The 20102-nt window shown below is 49.7% G+C and overlaps 1 protein-coding gene across 1 annotated transcript in view; it reads left to right on the forward strand.

Annotated features, from left to right (window-relative positions):
• The first annotated feature begins 200 nt into the window (after positions 1 to 200).
• Positions 201 to 20102, forward strand: part of LOC126984084 (organic cation transporter protein-like) — a 77804-nt gene continuing 57902 nt past the window's right edge. The window contains exons 1-6 of the mRNA XM_050837493.1: positions 201 to 303; positions 819 to 973; positions 1270 to 1438; positions 13437 to 13584; positions 14206 to 14411; positions 14523 to 14695. Of these exons, the coding sequence (XP_050693450.1) occupies positions 296 to 303; positions 819 to 973; positions 1270 to 1438; positions 13437 to 13584; positions 14206 to 14411; positions 14523 to 14695 (859 nt within the window). The 5' untranslated portion in view covers positions 201 to 295. The remainder of the gene's footprint in view (positions 304 to 818; positions 974 to 1269; positions 1439 to 13436; positions 13585 to 14205; positions 14412 to 14522; positions 14696 to 20102) is intronic.

Genomic DNA, 20102 nt, shown 5'->3' on the forward strand with positions numbered 1-20102 from the left:
TCTCTCTCTCTCTCTCTCTCTCTCTCTCCCTCTCTCTCTCTCTCTCTCTCTCTCTCTCTCTCTCTCTCTCTCTCTCTCTCTCTCTCTCTCTCTCTCTATATATATATATATATATATAAATGAACGTTATATATTTTAGAGAAAGGAGCACACTATAAATTACAGCTCACTCTCCTTTCTCCTTTCCTCTCCTCCTCAGTGGGATTTGGTGTGTGAGCGTCGCTTCCTGTACGCCACAACACAGGCAGTCAACCAGCTTGGCTTCCTTTTCGCTTACCTCATTGGCCCAATCTTCATGGATGCGTAAGAGAGAGAGAGAGAGAGAGAGAGAGAGAGAGAGAGAGAGAGAGAGAGAGAGAGAGAGAGAGAGAGAGAGAGAGAGAGAGAGAGAGAGAGAGAGAATATGGTGATACCATCTGTGTTACCTAATTAAACCAAACCATTGGCAACCCTAATATATGTTTTTTCTCATTCATTCCTTATCCTACCCTGCCAATATCTTATACGTGTTAGATCTAATTTAAACGCACTCTCTCATGCTATATATCACCCTGTTTTCCAAGTGCGTACTGGATCAGTGTTTCTTATCGCGACTTATTTTGTTGTTCTACCACGACCAATTTTGCAACCTTTTCACTATATTTAAAGTTGTGTGCCCCTAACCATTTTTATTTAGTTAACTCTTTTTGTGAATGTGGTGCCACATTATGTAGTAGTCTTTCGCGACCCAGTACCAAGGCACGGCCGTAATTTAAACAGTCCAATGACCCATGTGTTAGAATAAGATCACACCCTGTCCTGCTCCGCCCCTCTTCCAGGTTTGGCCGCCGCCCCGTGTCTCTGGCCATGATTGTCCTGTCACTGCTATTAGGATTGGGGAGCTGCGCCTCGTCCTCCGCCGAAGTTTTCATCGCCCTCAGGTGTTGCCTCTCAGCAACCGGCAGTGCCCTCTACCTCTCCTCCTTCCTCATTGGTGAGAGACAAATGTATAGATTTACATAAATGCTCAGACCAAAATGACTCCATGATACAGACTATAATTAGGTGGCCTGCCCATAAACCTAAGTGAAACGCTATTAAATTCCATTCTCGTACAACAACATCGGTGAAAAATGAATTGGTGCAGTATGAGATCATCTATGTACGTACACAATAGTTTTGTCGTTCGTGATGTCTCCGATATAGATAAAAATAGAGAAAGAGGGATTTAGTAAATAAAAAATCCCTGTTCTATCCCTCTCCTCTTCCTCTTTCTTCTCCGTGCCACAGTGATGGAGCTGTCTTCCCCGTCTACCCGTTCGGCCTTCGGCAGCATGTTCGTGTCGTTTTGGGCGCTGGGTATCATACTCCTGTCTGGAATCGCATATCTGGTGAGATCATGGCGCCACCTGCAGGCCGCTCTCGTGCTGCCCTATAGTGTCCTGCTTGTGTCCTACTGGTAAGTAGCAGCAGGGTCAGAAAGTGAAGGGTAGGAGGAAGAAGAGAAACAGAGTAGAAGGCTTAGGATTCGAAGAAGCATAAAAAATTAACATTGAACAGGCGTAAGGGAAGGGGAAGGAGAAGGAGAAGGAAAAGCAAGATAAGAACATGATGAGTCACCAAGGCATGTTGCAACTCCCGTAAACCTGACATTATACTCGATCCTATCGAATTTGGCAACCAAACAACACGCATTAGATAGATACTCATGAAATAGTTTGCGCATCATATTGGCCGTCCAGTTTCGAGCGAGGTAGGAAGGGTGTGAGGTTAATTTGATAGCACAGTAGATTCTTCTCACTTTCATCCTTAAAGTCTTAAACCCTATTCACATATAGGCTATCTTGGGGCAAAAGCGCAACGATCCAGGTTCGTTCTGTTAGCGATGGAAATTGGTGGACTTTGGCCCGATAATATTATTACGGGAAGATAGTCTTTTATGAATTTAAGCGATATGTTATCAGAGTCGAACGATTTAGTTTTATGGAGATGTTTAATAGTTAGAATAAAAGTGTTGGGGTTGACTGGCTCGGGACGAAACAATGTGGCATTAACATCAGTGAGATAAAAATGGCTGGCGTTGTCCAAGCCCTGTTGAGTTTTTTTTCTTCTACATTTCAACCTGTAGTGCCGGTAGGCTTTCTTCAGTGGCCTGGTGGTTGGCCCATGCCCGTCATGGCGCAGGTATTTTTTTTATAGTGATGCCAGTTATGCTTGTGGTGTTGCAGTGTTCCGAGTTTTGTCGTTATTTCGAAAGCAGGTTTCCCTACATTTGCCAAAAATTGGTTGAATTCTTCCGACTTTTCTTCAATGTTATCAAATGTTAAGCTCCTGCCATTCGGTGTATCGTTGGGTATTACATTTCTTACAAGTTTCCACGTTGCTGAAATATTTCCATCGCACTTTTTAAATTAATTGTTATAATGTTTTAATAAAATTTATGTCTTTTTATTGTTGTAAGGTTGTGTTTAGTCTGTTTTCTTTCATTGCTTGCTGTGCCATGTTTTTGGCCGTGATAGCTTCTCGGGGGTAGTGGGTGGGAGAGAGAGAGAGAGAGAGAGAGAGAGAGAGAGAGAGAGAGAGAGAGAGAGAGAGAGAGAGAGAGAGAGAGAGAGAGAGAGAGAGAGAGAGAGAGAGAGAGAGAGAGAGAGAGAGAGAGAGAGAGAGAGAGAGAGAGAGAGCTGTGGATAAGTAGCGCACAGGAAGTACTGAGTGAATGTGTGTGCCCTTACAAGCCCTTACAACCTTGGAAGCTCACCCCTCTGCGCTCCATTGCCCTCACGCGGGACGGTGCCTGTGGACAGTGAAGTGTTTAGTGATGCAAGAACAATCATCAACGAGCGTGAAAATAACTTCCGTGATCTTTGAAACATTCATTCTACCAAAGTGTTTAAGCGTGTGTGTAAAAACTACGACATAGTGAACAGTGCGAGGCAACTCCACGAAACACGCTAAAGGGGCTCGTCACCGATCATTCCCGATAAGCCGATCGGGGCCTGACCGCCGGCAAAATAGGCAATAATCCCGGGACCGGCGGCTTACCGCCGGTAAGCCGGCGGTTTACCAGCGGTAAACCGGCGACCATATACGATTTTCGATTTCTCCGACCGGCGACTGCAGCAGGTCAGCCGGCGGTAGACCGCCGGTCTACCGGCGTCAGACTTGCGGCACATCGACGAGTAAACACTTTCGTTGCCACACCCAGTTGGAAGAGTATATAAACGCCCGTCCAGGTGTTTTTGATCATTTCTGAGTTGGACATGGCCATGGCTTTCCTCAGCTCTCGTGAACGTGAAATTGAACTCCTGAAATTTGGACGTGGCCAGTGACCAAAGTTTGTTGACGCTTGTATATCTAATGGAATACAGACTGTTAAAAAGAATACAGAAGAAACGTTGGGTAAAGTGGGTGAGGCCATGGATGCAGAGAAAAGTTACTCTGGGTATGTTCGAAGCTCTCATGAAGGAACTAGAGACCGAGGACCAGGCATGCTTCAAAAACCTAATACGCATGGACAGAGACATGTTCCAGGAGATCCTGAACAAAGTGGCACCACGCATCGTCAAGAAGGACACCTTTTTGCGGAAATCTATCTCACCCGCTATTCGACTCGCCATCACCCTGAGGTTCCTTGCTACAGGTGAGCGCTACCTCAGTCTCCAGTACTCCTTCAGAGTTGCAAACAATACCATCAGCAAGCTAATCACAGAGACATGTGAGGCAATCATCGAGGAGTTTCAAGAAGTGCTTCAGTGCCCCACAACACCACAAGTAAACGCTTCGGCCTCTTATTTTTTCGTCGGGGATTATGCATTCCCTCTCAGGAATTGGATGATGAAGCCTTATACCCACAGACAAGCAAGACTTGATCAGAGGTTTCATCTTCCTTGTTTCCCGGTCTTTTTTGCATTTTCGTGTATTTATAATTACCTCATAAACAGCTTCACACCTAAATTCATCCGTGTGCATAAAACACACACACTCTCTCTCTCTCTCTCTCTCTCTCTCTCTCTCTCTCTCTCTCTCTCTCTCTCTCTCAATCTCTCTCTCTATATATATATATCTAAATATATATATATATATATAAATATCTATCTATATATATATATAACAATATATATATATATATATATATATATATATATATATATATATATATATATATATATATAATATTTATTCTCTTTCCCTTCTCTTCCCCATCCTCTCTTCCTTCCTTTCTCACTCTCCTCCATCCCTCCCTCTCTCTCTTCATCCCTCGCTCCTACCTTTTCCTCCTCGTTTTCCTCCTTCCTCCCTTGCTAATCCCGAGGTCAGACACAGGTGTTCACTCGCGGTCTACCGCCGGTCTACCGCCGGTCTGCCGCCGGTCTGCCAGCAGTTAACCGCCGGTCTACCGCTGGTCAGCCGGCGGTATTTTTCAACACCGCCGGTCGATCGGGAGCATCCCCGATATCTTTGATAATTTTAAAGTTGACCGGCGATGGTCGGCTGCGTCTACGGTCATCAGGGTCGACCGGTGGTGCACCGGCGGTCTGCCGCCGACCATTCCCGATCTTACAGCCGGCCGACCGGCGACCGACTTATCGGGAGTGATCGGGGACGATCGGGACCAGGACCGGGAATGTGTGAGAGCCCCTTACCTGTTTCTCCTCTTTTTCCTCCTTCCTCCCTTGCTAATCTCCAAGTCAGACACAGGTGTTCACTCGCGGTCTACCGCCGGTCTTCCGCCGGTCTGCCGGCGGTTGACCGTCGTCTGACCGCCGGTCTATCGCCGGTCAGCCGGCGGTATTTTGAGACACCGCCGGTTGACTGGGAGCATCCCCGATATCTTTGATAATTTTAAAATTGACCGGCGGTGGTCGGCTGCGTCTACGGTCATCCCCGAGTGATCGGGGACGATCGGAACCGGGGCCGGGGATGTGTGCGAGCGCCTTTCCTCACTTCACCCATAGCTGCGAATCCCCTGGGACCGTGCCCCTCGGAAAGAGGCCGCGCCCGCCCCCGCATTCCAGGCGAGATTAGAGACACCCTCATCCTACCTTGATCTGACCTCTCGTGCGCATCGACCCACACCACCATCATGCCCCCCCCCCCTCTCATTGAGGCCCCCCTCCAGCATCAGCAGATTGGCTTTTTTTTTTTTTTTTACGTTGATTGCCTATTGCGCCGGTAGGCATCTTCCCGGTGGGGCTTGATGGTCGGCCCAGGGCTTCTTCCAGGTGGGGCCTGATGGTCGGCCCAGCCCGTTCTGGCGCAGGCGAGTGTTTATAGTGGCGCCATCTTGCATTGGCTCATGCTGCCCCCCGGAACTCGTTCTTGATTCGCTTGGACGGCTTCCTCTAGAGTCCGGGTTGATGGGTGGTCTTCAGGACAGCATGTGGGTAGTTTTAAGCCACTCGGCGGTGACTGAAAAATCCGAGTGATAGCTTGGGGATTCGAACCCGCGTCGTCCATCACGCGGTGAATGTGGGCCCAGTACGCTACCACCTACGCCACCGCCTGGGCAGGACACTCAGGCTACCCTGGGGCAAAATATTGCTGTGTGTGCAGCTATTCAGTCCGGCTCAAGTCTTCCACAGCCTGCAGGCAGCCAGATTGTCCAAACCTGGCCTGCACAGACTGCTTAAATGATGGCCCTCCCTGCTGCTCCCCGACCGAGGAACTGAGGCGAGCTGGAAACATTCTTCACCCCGTCACCTACGCGGCCGCTGATGACACACTGTCCAGCACGCCAGCAGCCCCCAACTCGACCCGCTGCCCCCACAACCAGTAATTGAAACGGAGGACAACGCCGCCAGGGAGGAGCTTCTCTCAAACCTGCCTGAAGGTCATTCTCCGACTAAGGAATAAGGTACACGGCCTCAAGAGCCTTGTGGCGACGTATCGGGCGCGGAGTGAAGGAACTCGGAAGCAAAGAGAAGCCCTGGTAGAAACCCTGAGCTCCATCGACGCCCTGTCACAAGTTGAACATGAAACCCCCATCTCTCCCACACCACACAAGCCACAAGTGCCCTGCCAAATAACACTGACCATGACTGGCAGGATGAGTGCTCCTCCCATCCCAGCTGGCGGGGTTGGTGGGAATCAGGGAAACTCAGAACTCTGAGAAAGGTAACCCACGACCCCCCAGGAGACGCCAGGACACACCCTTTCCTTCGCCGCCGGCCGGGCCAACCCACCCAGGCCACCCAGTCATCCCCGACCTCTGACAGCTACACAACCCCCCCTCCCCCCCCCCGGCCGAAACACTCCTCCTCCCCCCTCCCGCCCTCCTCGCCACCACCACCACCACAACTGCGGAGACACACCACGGCGCACACACTATCGCCCTTAACCTCTTAGGATTTAGGATTTACCACCCTACCACCATTCTGTGGCAGGTGCCATCAGCGCGGCCACGCAGTTAATTACTGCGCCGAGACCATCTGCGACCTCTGTGGCAGACGTGGGCACCTCGCTGAGCAGTGTCGTAAGAGGCAGGCAGAGACGAAGGCTCGAGAGTGCGTACTGCCAGCGCCGCGGACACTCCGACGACGAATGTTACGCTCGAGCCGCCGACACCAGACAGGAACGACTGCTTCGAGCAATCCTGTTTGAGCACCAGCCACCCATCACCCAGCCTGCTCCCTACCACCAAGCGGTGCACGCCCCATCCTACCCATCCCGCACACTCCCCTACCGCTCGTCCGATAAGGCGATACAGACACCAGCGGCCTCAAGAGTCTGTCCGCTAACGTACTAGGCTTAAGGACCAACATCGGGAAGCTGACACACGCCCTCGTCCTCACGCACCACATCGACATAGTGGTGACAGTGGAGACCTTCCTGGACGACACGTGCGCCACCACCTGTGATAAGATCCCCGGGCACTCGCACTGTGCCAGACGAGACCGCCACACAGGACAGGGAGGAGGTATTGCTGTTTGTCACCGTAACGGCCTGGAGGTGGACGCCCTCACCACGGACACTCTCCTAGATATGGAGACGATGTTCCTCCCGTGGCCGGACAGATGACCGAAGGACATTTCACCGACGGACATTTCACCGACGGACATTTGGCCGAACTGACATTTGGCCGACAGATATTTGGCAGAACGGACATATGGCCGAACGGACACTTGGCCGACAGACATTTGGCCGAAGAGAATTGTATAAAAATTGTACGTGACAAAAGCTTAAATGATATCAATTGTAAATAAATTTGTTAAAAAAGATGTATTGTAAAATTTAAAGTTCGTACATATTTAAAGGTAAAGGTAAAGTTGGGGGCATACGCTGTAGCAGCGCGTGGCCTCAGTGCTCATCTCCGTAACATTGGCCCTTGAGGCTGTGGTGGGAGGGATCCCATTACCCTGGGACACAGGGCCAGTGTGACATCCGGATTACCACAGTTTACCTTCCCCAGGTTTCCCCAGGAACCCATTTATCGACCAGCCCGAGAGGGAGGATGAACTTCTGAGTGAGCTGCACGTCGACTGCCCAGACCGGGACTCGAGCCCGTGCCCACGGAGTAGAAGCCAGGCATGCTGAACACTAGACCACGGAGGCGTATTTAAAGATTGTGGGCAATTGCCCTAAGAAATTAATTATCTGATACTCATTATACTTCTCGGTGATAGACTTCAGTCTTGTGTTTAATAACTGGTGGTTCTTCTTTGGTTTTCTTAACTCTACTCCTGATACTACCTGCTCAGCTGTTAACTCCCAATCCGACTGCTCTTTTCTTAGCTTTGAAACTAGACGGCAAAGAGTGGGGTGGGTGATTGCCATTCACTGTTCAAACGCCCTGTGCCATACTTCTAGAGAGTTTGATGTCCATGGAATGCCTTTTGTGGTTCTCTCTGTTGTGTTCCACACACTGAGTTCAAACGCTGGTCTTCGTCGTCATCCACGTTGCATAACACTAATCCATGTCACTTCAAAGTAGCCAAGAAAGTCAGAGAGAAAAAAAAAAGCTTATTCATAAGTTTCATCATCTAGACATGAGACAAAATCATCGAAGCTTTCAACAACATCACTAACTGACACAAATGCTGAACCTTAAACAGATTTGAGTCGGTGCATTTTAGGGGTCATTACACCAAGCCTGTAGTCCAAATTTTTGTATATTTCTCCACAAACACTGCCCAAAATGAAGAGAGCATCCATATCTGTTTGTGTTTGGGAAACATACAGAAACGATATTAAGAGCCGCCTTTTCATAATCAATGGTGACTGACACAGGATCAAGACCTGATCTTACTTGTTTCAGGGTGTTAAAAATCAAGTCATAAGTTGCTTGTTTTTTTGTTCTTGGCGATGCAGTACACTATGGCAATATTATGGCTTTCATCTAGCATAACATATAATATTGTATACAATTGAAAACCTAGTGGCGCTGAATCAAGAGATGTATTAAAATAAACAAAAATAATTCCATTTCTCTTCGGCCAAATGTCTGTCGGCCAAATGTCAGTTCGGCCAAATGTCCGTTCGGCCAAATGTCAGTCGGCCAAATATCAGTTCGGCCAAATGTGCGTCGGTGAAATGTCCGTCGGCCAAATGTCCGTCGGTGAAATGTCCGAGAACCGTTCCTCCGCATCATTCTCGAGGACAGGAGCGCTCTGCTACTCTGCGCCATGTACCGGCCACAGTGGCAAGGCGGCGCCCCCCTCATCTACCTCACAGAGCACCTGGATGCATCATGGCTGCCCACAGCTGTCACTACGCGATGGTTGTGGGTGACCTAGATCAACACCTGGTGGGGAGAGCCTTCACCAAACTCACAGCGGGATTGAATAACCATGTCGACCTCCCGACGCATCAGCGTGGAAGCTCCCTGGACCCTGTGCTCAAAGACCAGCCGAGTGACTGCGTGTTGTGCTGCCCACTAGACCGTGTGGGCAGTTCCGACTACAACGTCTTACTCACTACCATCAGTCTGGCCCCAGCGCGTGAAGAGGAACACCAGTGAGTCATCTGGCAATGGAACCACGCGGACTGGACGGCTACAAGGCAGGCCATGGCAGCGAATGCATGGGGCACAGTCCTTAACGGCGACCCACAGCATGACGTCTCCGCCCTCACCACTTTCCTCAACACCGTCCATCAGCAACACCTCCCCCACCGCACCTACACAACCAGCCCAAAAGACTAGCCCTGGTTCGGGTAAAGGTGCCGTGTTGCAACCGAAAGGAAACACAAGACCTGGACACGATACAAAAAACACGCCACACAGGTAAATAAGGCCCAACACAGAAGAGCTTGCAAAAATATGACGCGGTGGCCGGTGAGCAAAGTGGGCAAAAGCAGGGTGAGATGCCAACAGGAGGAGAAAGCTGTCCTCTAACTAAACCGACCCGAAACAGTGGTGGGGGCTGGTGAAGGAAAAGCAAGGCCTTACCCCCAGGAACCTATCCCGCCCCTGAGGAAACCTAACGGAAACCTGACCATCACCAACCGGGGAAAGGCTGACCTGCTGGCCTGTCATTTCAATCAAAATATGACAACCCAGGAACCAGACAGGCAGGCCACCACCTTCCCCCAACTCGTCGCCTCAAGACTAGAGAGTGTGCTAGTCTCTGAGGACGCTGTCAGGAGACATCTGAGGGGCGTCAAAACCAGGAAGGCGCCAGGCCCTGAAAGCGTGAGTCCACACCTATTGCGACGATGCTCCGATGAGCTCACCAGCCCCCTCGCCCAGATCTTCCGGCTATGCCTGCGGACCGGGGTGTGGCCTGCACAGTGGAAGGAGGCCAGAGTCACACCCGTACACAAGAAAAAATCTAGGTCTGAGCCAGGCAATTACAGGCCATTATAACCCCACTCAATCATCAGCAAGATATGTGAGAGGATCATCGGGGAGCAACTGACAGCCTTCCTCGAGGAGAACCACCTGGAGTCACCGAAGCAGTTTGGTTTTCGGAAGGGCCGCTCCATTTCCGACCTCCTCCTCCTCCTCTCAAAGTCCTGCCATTAAGCCCTTGATGACGGCTACCCCTCTCTCGTGATTGCCCTGGACATAGCAGGTGCTTTCGACTCCGTGTGGCACCGCGGTCTGACGGCGAACCTCCAGCAGCTAGGCATCACGGGGGACCTGCTGCACCTGCTCTCAAACTACCTGTCAGGTAGGAGCCACCGCGTAGCAGTCATCGGAAGCACCTCGACCAGCTCCGTTCCAGAGGGGTCCGTCCTTGTACCTATCCTGTAGAACATATTCTTCAACGACCTCCAGCAAACCATCCCGGCAGCAATGGCCTACGCCGACGACTGCTACTTCTCCAGAACATACAAGGGGGAGGAAGCCCAGGACGTGATAGATTCCGTCAACAGACAGTTGGCAGACATAATGGCCAGGGGAAAGAGGTGGCAAGTCAGGTTTGCCCCTGACAAAACCCAGGCCATGGTAATATCACGCTCTCGGGAGGACGCGAGGCAACTCCACGGCAGGCTGATATTCGGGAACAACACCATCCCTCTGCAGGCCAGCGTCGACATCCTAGGCGTGGAGGTGGACTCTCAGCTGCGTTTCGACCGTCACCTTTAAAGGGTGGCGCATAAAGCCTCCAAAAAGCTGACCCTCCTGCGCCGCATGAAGAATTTCCTTGACGCTGAAGGCCTTAACACCCTCTACAAGACACAAGTCTGACCAGTGATGGAGTATGCACCGCTCACCTGGATGGCCTGTGCCCGCTGCCACCTCAATCTACTGGACAAGGTGCAGAGAAGGGCAGAACGCCTCATCAGCGGTACCCAGCACCACCGACCGAGCCAGTGAGAGAGACAGCGACGACAACAACAACAATAACAACAAGAACGACACGAGCGACGGCCAGGAGCAGTCACGAGCCAGCTGGACAGCCTGGAGCACCGCCGCAGAGTCGCTGCCCTGACGGTGCTACTACACAAGGCACAAGTGGGCCAAGTGCACCACCTGATGAACCTGAGGGCTACCTGGAGGAGGCCTGAGCGCAGCACGAAAACGATGCTGAGCAACGCCTCCCTCCTGGAACTGCCAAGGGCCCACTCTAGCACCCACCAACGTACCTTCTTCATCGCAGCGGTGATGTGGTGGAAAAACCACACTACTGATGTGGACGTGACACAACTGTCCACTCAGCAGATGAAAATCGCTTCCCACAAGTGGCTACACCTACACCTACAGTAAAAGGGTAAATGTAAACGCTTGTAAATAATTGTAAACACTTGTAAATAATTGTATAGAATACAAATGTAATCTCGGCAGAGGCTTTCGAATAACTCCCCAACGGACGGGGAAACTTTAGCTTAGGAAAAAAAATATTGCCATGTACTAATGTACTAAACATATGTTTAAAGAGAGAGAGAGAGAGAGAGAGAGAGAGAGAGAGAGAGAGAGAGAGAGAGAGAGAGAGAGAGAGAGAGAGAGAGAGAGAGAGAGAGAGAGAGAGAGAGAGAGAGAGAGAGAGAGAGAGAGAGAGAAATATTTATTGGAAAATGGGAGGAAGAAAGATAAAATCGTTTCAAAAATTGAAAAGGGTAAATGATTAGATAAAAATGTACCCTTAAAATAAAGTGCAAAAAAGTAAAGAATTAATATAAAAAAGATAAATGAACAGTAAGTTATAAAGAGACAATGTGTGTGTGTGTGTGTGTGTGTGTGTGTGTGTGTGTGTGTGTGTGTGTGTGTGTAATAATAATAATAATAATAATAATAATAATAATAATAATAATAATAATAATAATAATAATAATATATGGTTTATTCAAATACGGCAGCCGTCAGGCTGAAAATTTACATTTTAGAAATACATTTTAAGTTTCACTAACGATAACAAGTACAAAAGGAAGGGGGGGATGGAAAACGGGAGTCTGACTTGTCTCTGGGAAGGTAGGGGGGATGGGGGATGGGGGGTGGGGTTGGAGACTTGGAGTGCAGTGTGGTGGCGCTGGGGCCGCGGGGAGAGCGAAGGGGCGGATTCCTCCAGATGGCGGTGAGGTCAAGTGAGATGTTAATCCTCAGGTAGGATGCTGGGTTCAGGTGACAGGTCCCGGAGGGATGCAGGTGGGTAGTATCTGGGAGGTCACTCAGGTACCCAGGCTTAGTAATGATGTGCTAAGCCAAGGCCGGCGGGACAGGTGGTGGGTGCCGCCCGGTAGGTTGTTGTATGTTTCTGGGAACAAGTGCACAACGTTGATGAAGGTGCCGTGCATCTTGCTCCAAACCTGAGTGACGAGGCTGCCACACTGCCTGCCACCTGAACTGACCTTCCCCTGCTGCTGGGTGACCGAGATGGTGTCCTTCGGAACTTGAGCGTGTCGGCGATGACGAGGCGTTGCGACACAGCTCTCTCTACCTTCCAGCACCACAACACACTGCACTCACTGTATGTCTGTTTAATGTCACAACATTTCACAAGTGTTCTTAATTATAATGAGTATCTTGAGAAAAAAGGGAAGGGGCGGGGGAATGGGAGCGAAGGAGAAGGAAAAAGGATAAGGGTCAACAGGCTGACCCTGTGGCTGCTATGGGGAGCGCCATGTGACACGTCTTGACCCCGAGAGGGTCAGGAGAGGTGTGTGTGTGTGTGTGTGTGTGTGTGTGTGTGTGTGTGTGTGTGTGTGTGTGTGTGTGCTTGCTTTTCTCCTCCTCTTTTTCCTCCTTCTACTTCTCCTCCTCTTTTTCCTCCATTCTTTGTCTACTCTTCTACTTTACCTTCTCGTCATTTTTTCTCCAACTCCCTTTCTCATATATTCCTTTTTTTTTTTTCGTCACTGTGCTCTCTCTCTCTCTCTCTCTCTCTCTCTCTCTCTCTCTCTCTCTTTCAATCTGCACTCCTCCTATTGTCTCCTGGGATGTGCAGGTGTGTCTGGGAAGGGAAGGGTGGGATGGGGTGAGGTCGCAGTGAAAGGCTCAGAACGAACTTCAAGGGAAACGCTGAGGAAGTGGAATTCTGCATCCTGCCCAGCTAAAATTGTAAAAGTGACAACGCTTTTGACTGTACATACAGAGGCATATACGTGCTGCAATTAATGCAGACACTCAAGCGTCCCGCAACAATATGGAATGATGACTCACTGACACCCAGCAGGCAATGGTGGATGAAGTATTTTGGGTAACCCACACTAAAATGTGCCGCTGCCATTCGGCAGCTCTCTCACCCCCCAGGCTTTCCTGAAAAAAATAGTACTAGGTAAGCTGTCACCTTGAGCGAGAAGAAAAATGGCTATCAACCTGATCGGAAACAAAGAACAAGTCACACGGTTCTAACGCGCGACAGAACTGGGTCAAGAGACGCCCACACAGTTGTTAGCTTAATAAACTAGTTGATTGCCTAGAGGTATTATGGTGAACCTTCACGGAACCGTGCTCGGAGGTCCCCGGGGTTGACGCCCCCCCTCCCACGGGTATATGCCGCTGTGGATTGACTGCCATGGTTTACTAATGATACAATAAAAGTAAATCAAACAGTAATGTAAGCCTCATCACTTCACAGGGTACTACCGGAATCCCCGCGGTGGCTGCTGCTAAAGGGTCGCCACGATGACGCTGAGGCCATCCTGACAAAGATCGCAGCCGTCAATCGTCGTCAACTGCCGCCGAGACATGTCTTCCGGGCCGCCCTCATGCGCATCGCCCAACAGGTATGTGTAGGCGGCAACGGCTCATTTGGCAACAGTTTATTATGTTCATAAACCTGGCAATTGTTTAGTTCCTCTCGGCTTCTGCTGTATCAATTGTCATCGTAATAATTATCGACAATTTGTTAGTACGTTTCCGGACAAACGGCTAAACCATTATTTTCCATATTTTGTGATGTGGTGTTAGTACATCATAACTGCTCCACCACAATGGTTTTAGTGCCATTTGTTCAACTGATTCTCAGTTTGCCCAGACTTCAGTTATGCCAGGGTTGTTGTAATTACGTGACACTAGAAAATCACCAACCTCTCCCCATGTACATCTTAGTTTACGGTAAAATATCATTATTATTCTTTAAATTAGTATACACATACTATACGAGAAGCTTCTATGTATCTTTGGCATTGTTCGTCGGACTAACGTTACATGTATTACCCTTGTCCAACAGTACGTTCATATTAATTCATAACTAATCGTTAAAGTTCATTCATAATCATTACTCGAAAAGTTGAATGTGATAACATGACAGCTGTTGAATGCGTGATGTTTCACGACTGCGAGCTCCTAATCACATCCGAAAAGTTATTAAACGAATGGGTTGAAATGTGTTCGTGTTGCCTCAGAGCACGGCCGATGGTCGACGTGAGTTGGGCGGCCGGGGCACTAAGAGAGGACTTGAAGCCGGGCAGCAAGTGGCAGCGGGTATACGCTATATACTATCACCGTACAGCACCACCGCTCTGGCCTGCAGGATGATGATACTGTTTGTGCTGTGGTTCTCGGTGTCTTTTATCTACTATGGAGTCTCTCTCAACGCTACCAACATCAGGCAAGACATGACTTTAGTTTTTCAGATCTAATATGCAAAAGAGATATTAATGCTCTTACGTTTTCCATGGTTATCTTTATATTTTTAATGGTATCTTGTGATTGTCCGCAGCGCTGACCCCTACCTGTACATGTTCCTCGGGGGCATGTGCGAGATTCCGGCATACCTGCTGCTGTGGCTACTGGTGGCGCGTGCTGGCCGCCGACCGTCACTCAGCGGGCTTTACTTGTTGTGTGCCATCTTTATCTCCGCCAACGCCGCCCTCATGTTTACTACGCCCGACGGTAAGCAGGGGCAGGTGGGATGGAGCAAATAATAACTACATAGGGATATAAGGAGATTGGAGGATCGACCAACACAAGACACCTTTTCATAACCAATCATGCATCATCCATCTTCATCGTCCACGAGTCGAGCTAATCTCCATTTGAAAATGTGTATTCCCATAACCTACACAACGTTTTACTTTGTTCCCTTTTTCCATTTCCCTATATACAGATCGTTTTCAAATATCATTAAGCGTATAAATTTATCTTATTTTTACCCATTGCTGTGGCTTTTAACTTCCCGTCACTCAGAACACTGAGAACGAAAGGAATTACAGGTGGAAAAGTAAGATAGGTTGGCAGAAAGAGCAAGGAGAGAGATGTAACGGAGAGGGAGAGCATAACATACTGCATACGCCATTGACTTTCTTTCCTCTATTTTTAATTTTAACATCGTTTGTTACATTACAAACCTTTCTCCGCATATATCGAATGTGATATATTATGTCGAACCTGACTGGTTACATGCAATTCACACACACACACGCACACGGAGAGAGAGAGAGAGAGAGAGAGAGAGAGAGAGAGAGAGAGAGAGAGAGAGAGAGAGAGAGAGAGAGAGAGAGAGAGAGAGAGAGAGTGAGAGAGAGAGAGAGAGAGAGAGAGAGAGAGAGAGAGAGAGAGAGAGAGAGAGAGAGAGAGAGAGAGAGAGAGAGAGAGAGAGAGAGAGAGAGAGAGAGAGAGAGAGAGAGAGAGAGAGAGAGAGAGAGAGAGAGAGAGAGAGAGAGAGAGAGAGAGAGAGAGAGAGAGAGAGAGAGAGAGAGAGAGAGAGAGAGAGAGAGAGAGAGAGAGAGAGAGAGAGAGAGAGAGAGAGAGAGAGAGAGAGAGAGAGAGAGAGAGAGAGAGAGAGAGAGAGAGAGAGAGAGAGAGAGAGAGAGAGAGAGAGAGAGAGAGAGAGAGAGAGAGAGAGAGAGAGAGCCCTGGTTTGGGTCCCGCTGCCGCCTTACTGCAGAAAGAAAGTATTCTGCGTGGCTCCGCTACAAGAGGAGCACGACCCGCCGCAACAAAGCCCTGCATTCAGCGGCATGCAAACATATGGTGGCCACCAGTAAATGGGCGAAACGGAGGTGGGAAAGCGCCCTCCGCGCCAAGCTCTGTGAGCAGCAAGACCTTCTTAAGGAGATACATGGTAGCATGCACCAAGAAACAATCCCTTCCCTCACCAAGCAGGACGGCACCACACCCACCAGCAGCAAGGAGAAGGCAGAGCTCCTGGCTGACCTTTTCTCTGCCAAGATGTCCGTCGCCGACCCCAACAGACCTCCACCACAACTGGCACAGGAATGCGACCAAACTCTGACAGTGGTTGAGGTACAACGGAGGCAAGTGGAGCGCCTTCTGAGAGCGGTGGACGCCAAGAAGGCCACTGGGCCTGACAACGTCAGCCCACATGTGCTGCGTGACTGCTCCAGTGAGCTGGCAGGACCCCTCTCGGAGGTATTTGGGGCCATTGTCCGGGAGAACACCTAGCCCTCTATATGGAAGAAGGCTCGCGTGGTGCCGGTCCACAAAAAACGGTCCAAATCTGACCCTGGCAACTACACTCCCATCTCCCTCCTGTCTGTAGTTGGAAAAATCTTCGAAAGAATACTGGTGGAGCCCATCACCCGCCACTTCGAAAACAACGCCCTCATCACTGACCAGCAGTTTGGGTTCAGATCTGGCCGCTCAACTTCAGACCTCCTCTCTAGGGATTGACAGGACTCCCTAGACACCGGCCTGGATACCCTTATCGTCACTATCGACATCGCGGGTGCTTTTGACCGGGTGTTTCACGCGGGCATGCTGGAGAAGCTTCGTGCCAAAGGCTTCCAAGGACACCTGATGATGTTGATGAGCGACTACCTTCAAGGAAGAAGCCTCCACGTCGTCGTCGGAGGGCAGCAATCCAGGGACTTCCCAGTGGGTGCCTCAGTTCCCCTGGGATCTGTGCTGGGCTCTGTCCTCTGGAATCTGTACATCGACGACCTTCTCAGGAGTCTGCCAGCAGTCTCTGCATACGCTGACGACTGCACGCTCTCCCTCTCCTACCCTCGCCAAGAAAGCCAGCAAGCGGTTGCTGACGTCAACCAGCAACTACGCTTGATACGGGAGTGGGGGAAGCGCTGGCAGGTGAACTTTGCTCCTGAGAAGACCCAGGCGATGATGATCTCTCGGTCCCCGGCAGCTACACAAGCTGTCGAAGGAAGGGTGATGTTTGGCTCCGTCACCCTCCCGCTCCAGATTACGTAAGAATCCTCGGAGTGGACTTGGACCGAGAGCTGCACTTCGATCGCCACCTATAACACGTCGCCTCCCTCCGTGTCTCTGCCCTACGTAAAGTGGTGAATTTCCTTAACAAGCGAGGAATTATTCTCCTCTACAAGGCCCAGGTAAGACCCTACCTGGAGTACGGGGCTCTGACCTGGATGTCCAGCGCGGCCACACACCTGCAGAGACTGGAAAAGGTGGAACGACGCGTGCAGCGACTGTTAGAGAACAACCCCTAGCCACCCTCTCAGGATAAGACACCCCTGGACACTCTGGAACACCGCCGGGACGTCGTTGCGCTGGTGGTGTTCCACAAGGCGAGGCTGAGGTTCCCCCGCGAGAGGTTGTGAGATATACGAGAACGATACTCTTCAGCCACGAGCAGGTCGGTGTGCCGAGGTCACGCGCCAGCCAGCGCCAGAGGACCTTCACTTCCAAAGTGTCCTGCCTGTGGAACACATTCACTGCAGCAGTGCCAACAGTGAGGGAAATGTCCACCCAGCGGCTGAAAGTGGCGGCTCAAAGGTGGCGAGGAATATGCCCCACACCAATAGTGATGAAAACTACCTGGAAAAGTGCACAATCAGACATATGTTTCTCGTCTGCTCAAACAAAAAATTGATGTGTACTACAAATGTAAGTTAAGAGAGAGAGAGAGAGAGAGAGAGAGAGAGAGAAAGAATACATAGAAATACATAGGCAGAACAAACACCAGAAGACCTGGCGGTCTATGGCGAGGGTGTCTGTCTACTACAGCTACTACTAGTATTCTACGTGTGGTAGGACAGGATAGATGAAGGCTCCTCCCCACCCACCTCTCCCTCCGGCAACGTACTGGCAGGAAATAGTTAGATGAGAACACCATGTGCCTTTAAGGAAGAAAGGGACATGGAAATTTTACAGTAAAGAGAAAAATAAGAGAAAATTACTACCCTTAACTTACGCTACTTTTGACCTAAGCTGTGGGGGAAATTATTAACACAAAGTCTTCAGGTTGGAGCCGTGCTGCAGTGTGCCTGAAACATATGAAAAGGGTCAGTAAAATCCTATATACATAGATGTTGAAAGGTTGAGCCAAAAGAGTTTGACAAGGCAAGCTGTCAGCACAGAAGCACATTAGTGCCCATCTATAGTGCCTATCTATATTATTCAGTGCCTTACTGCCTATCTATATCATTCAGGATAATAGGAGTCACTCCATCAAGTGCATAAGCCTTATGAGGATTGATGCCAGAGAAAACATCGTCCTTAAGAATTTTAACAACAAGCATATTTGAGTCTCGGGGAGGTGGAGGGTGTAAGAGAAATATGCCCATAATCGTTGAGACTGAAATTTTTAGAGTAAGCCCGAGTGAAGAGTTCAACTTTAGAGACAAATGTGATAGCGCCTTGCCATCAGGACTAAAGACAGCTGGGAACGATAAAGAAATGAAATAGTTAGATATAGTTTTCGCTGGTGACAAGTCTCTGGAAGAATTAGAGGAAGCAAGGTGTTGACATTTTCTATTGAAAGACTAGTTTTTAATAAGTCGAATAAACAAACAAAGATGATCTCGGGTAGCATTATAATGATCGCGATTAGCTTACAGCCTGTGTCGATCTCAAGAAGGAGTTTGATACACCACACTGCGTGGCACTCTCGGATCTGCGACACCTAGCCAACTCCTGCATGGACCACTTGTTTATTGACTGCCCTGTACCCGGTGACAAGAAGTGCTGTGAAGTGTGTGTGTGTGTGTGTGTGTGTGTGTGTGTGTGTGTGTGTGTGTGTGTGTGTGTGTGTTGTTCGAGGGTAGGTGGGAAGGGTTGTATTGCGAGGAAATAAACTTCTTTCCGTGAACGTTGGAGTTAGCCAGGGCTGTAACCTTGGCCCATCGATTTTTATCACGTGTTTGAACTGAAAACTGGGCAGAGTAGTGGCTCAGGGTCATTGTGGAATATCTGCTGGAAATACCAGGATTACTAACCTTGTTTTTGCCGATGATTCAGTAATCCTTGTGGAGTCACTGGAGATGGCGGCGATGGCTTCCTATGCTCTGCACAAAGAGGCGAAGCTCTTAGCAGTCCAAGGTTCCTGGGTCAAGACCAAGGTACAGGTGTTTGGCAGTTTGCTTAATGAAACAATACAGTATATTCATGCGAGCGGCGAGGACAATGATATATTTCACATATACTGATAGCGTAATTGAGAATAACCGCGAGTTTCGTCGAGAAGTCTTGCGACGGATTGGCTTTACCAACGGTATTATCCATGGACTCGCTTAATACTAGTATATGGCGCTGTCGGTACCTCTGCAAAAGGACATATATCGGAATCTTCAAGGCTTGCTCTACGGCTGATTGTCGTGGACACTAGAACAGCAACTTGAACATGAATGCATGCCATTGCAGTAATATAAACACTATGGTTGGTATTACAAGACACTTTGCCATCTCACATCACCTATTTCTAAAGGTCAAAGAGGGGATCAGTCGGGTTCTAATGAGTGTTTCTTTAGGCTCATGGTACAGAAGAAGGGTCAGACTACCACCAGGGTCATAAAACTACCGCTGGAAATGCCCACAACTCCTACGAAAGCCTTGTCAAATATGTGTACTTGGGCGGCGAAATGTCTCCTAATACGATCCTATAAACACTCGCCTGCGCCAGAACGGGCTGGGCCGACCATCAGGACCCACCGGGAAGAAGCCTTGGACCGACCATCAGGACCCACCGGGAAGAAGCCTTGGACCGACCATCAGGATCCACCGGGAAGAAGCCTTGGACCGACCATCAGGATCATCAGGATCCACCGGGAAGAAGCCTTGGACCGACCATCAGGACCCACCGGGAAGAAGCCTTGGACCGACCATCAGGACCCACCGGGAAGAAGCCTTGGACCGACCATCAGGATCCACCGGGAAGAAGCCTTGGACCGACCATCAGGATCCACCGGGAAGAAGCCTTGGACCGACCATCAGGATCCACCGGGAAGAAGCCTTGGACCGACCATCAGGACCCACCGGGAAGAAGCCTTGGACCGACCATCAGGATCCACCGGGAAGAAGCCTTGGACCGACCATCAGGACCCACCGGGAAGAAGCCTTGGACCGACCATCAGGATCCACCGGGAAG

This window comes from Eriocheir sinensis, chromosome 55 (genome assembly GCF_024679095.1).
Source record: "Eriocheir sinensis breed Jianghai 21 chromosome 55, ASM2467909v1, whole genome shotgun sequence".
Taxonomy (NCBI): Eukaryota; Metazoa; Arthropoda; class Malacostraca; order Decapoda; family Varunidae; genus Eriocheir; species Eriocheir sinensis.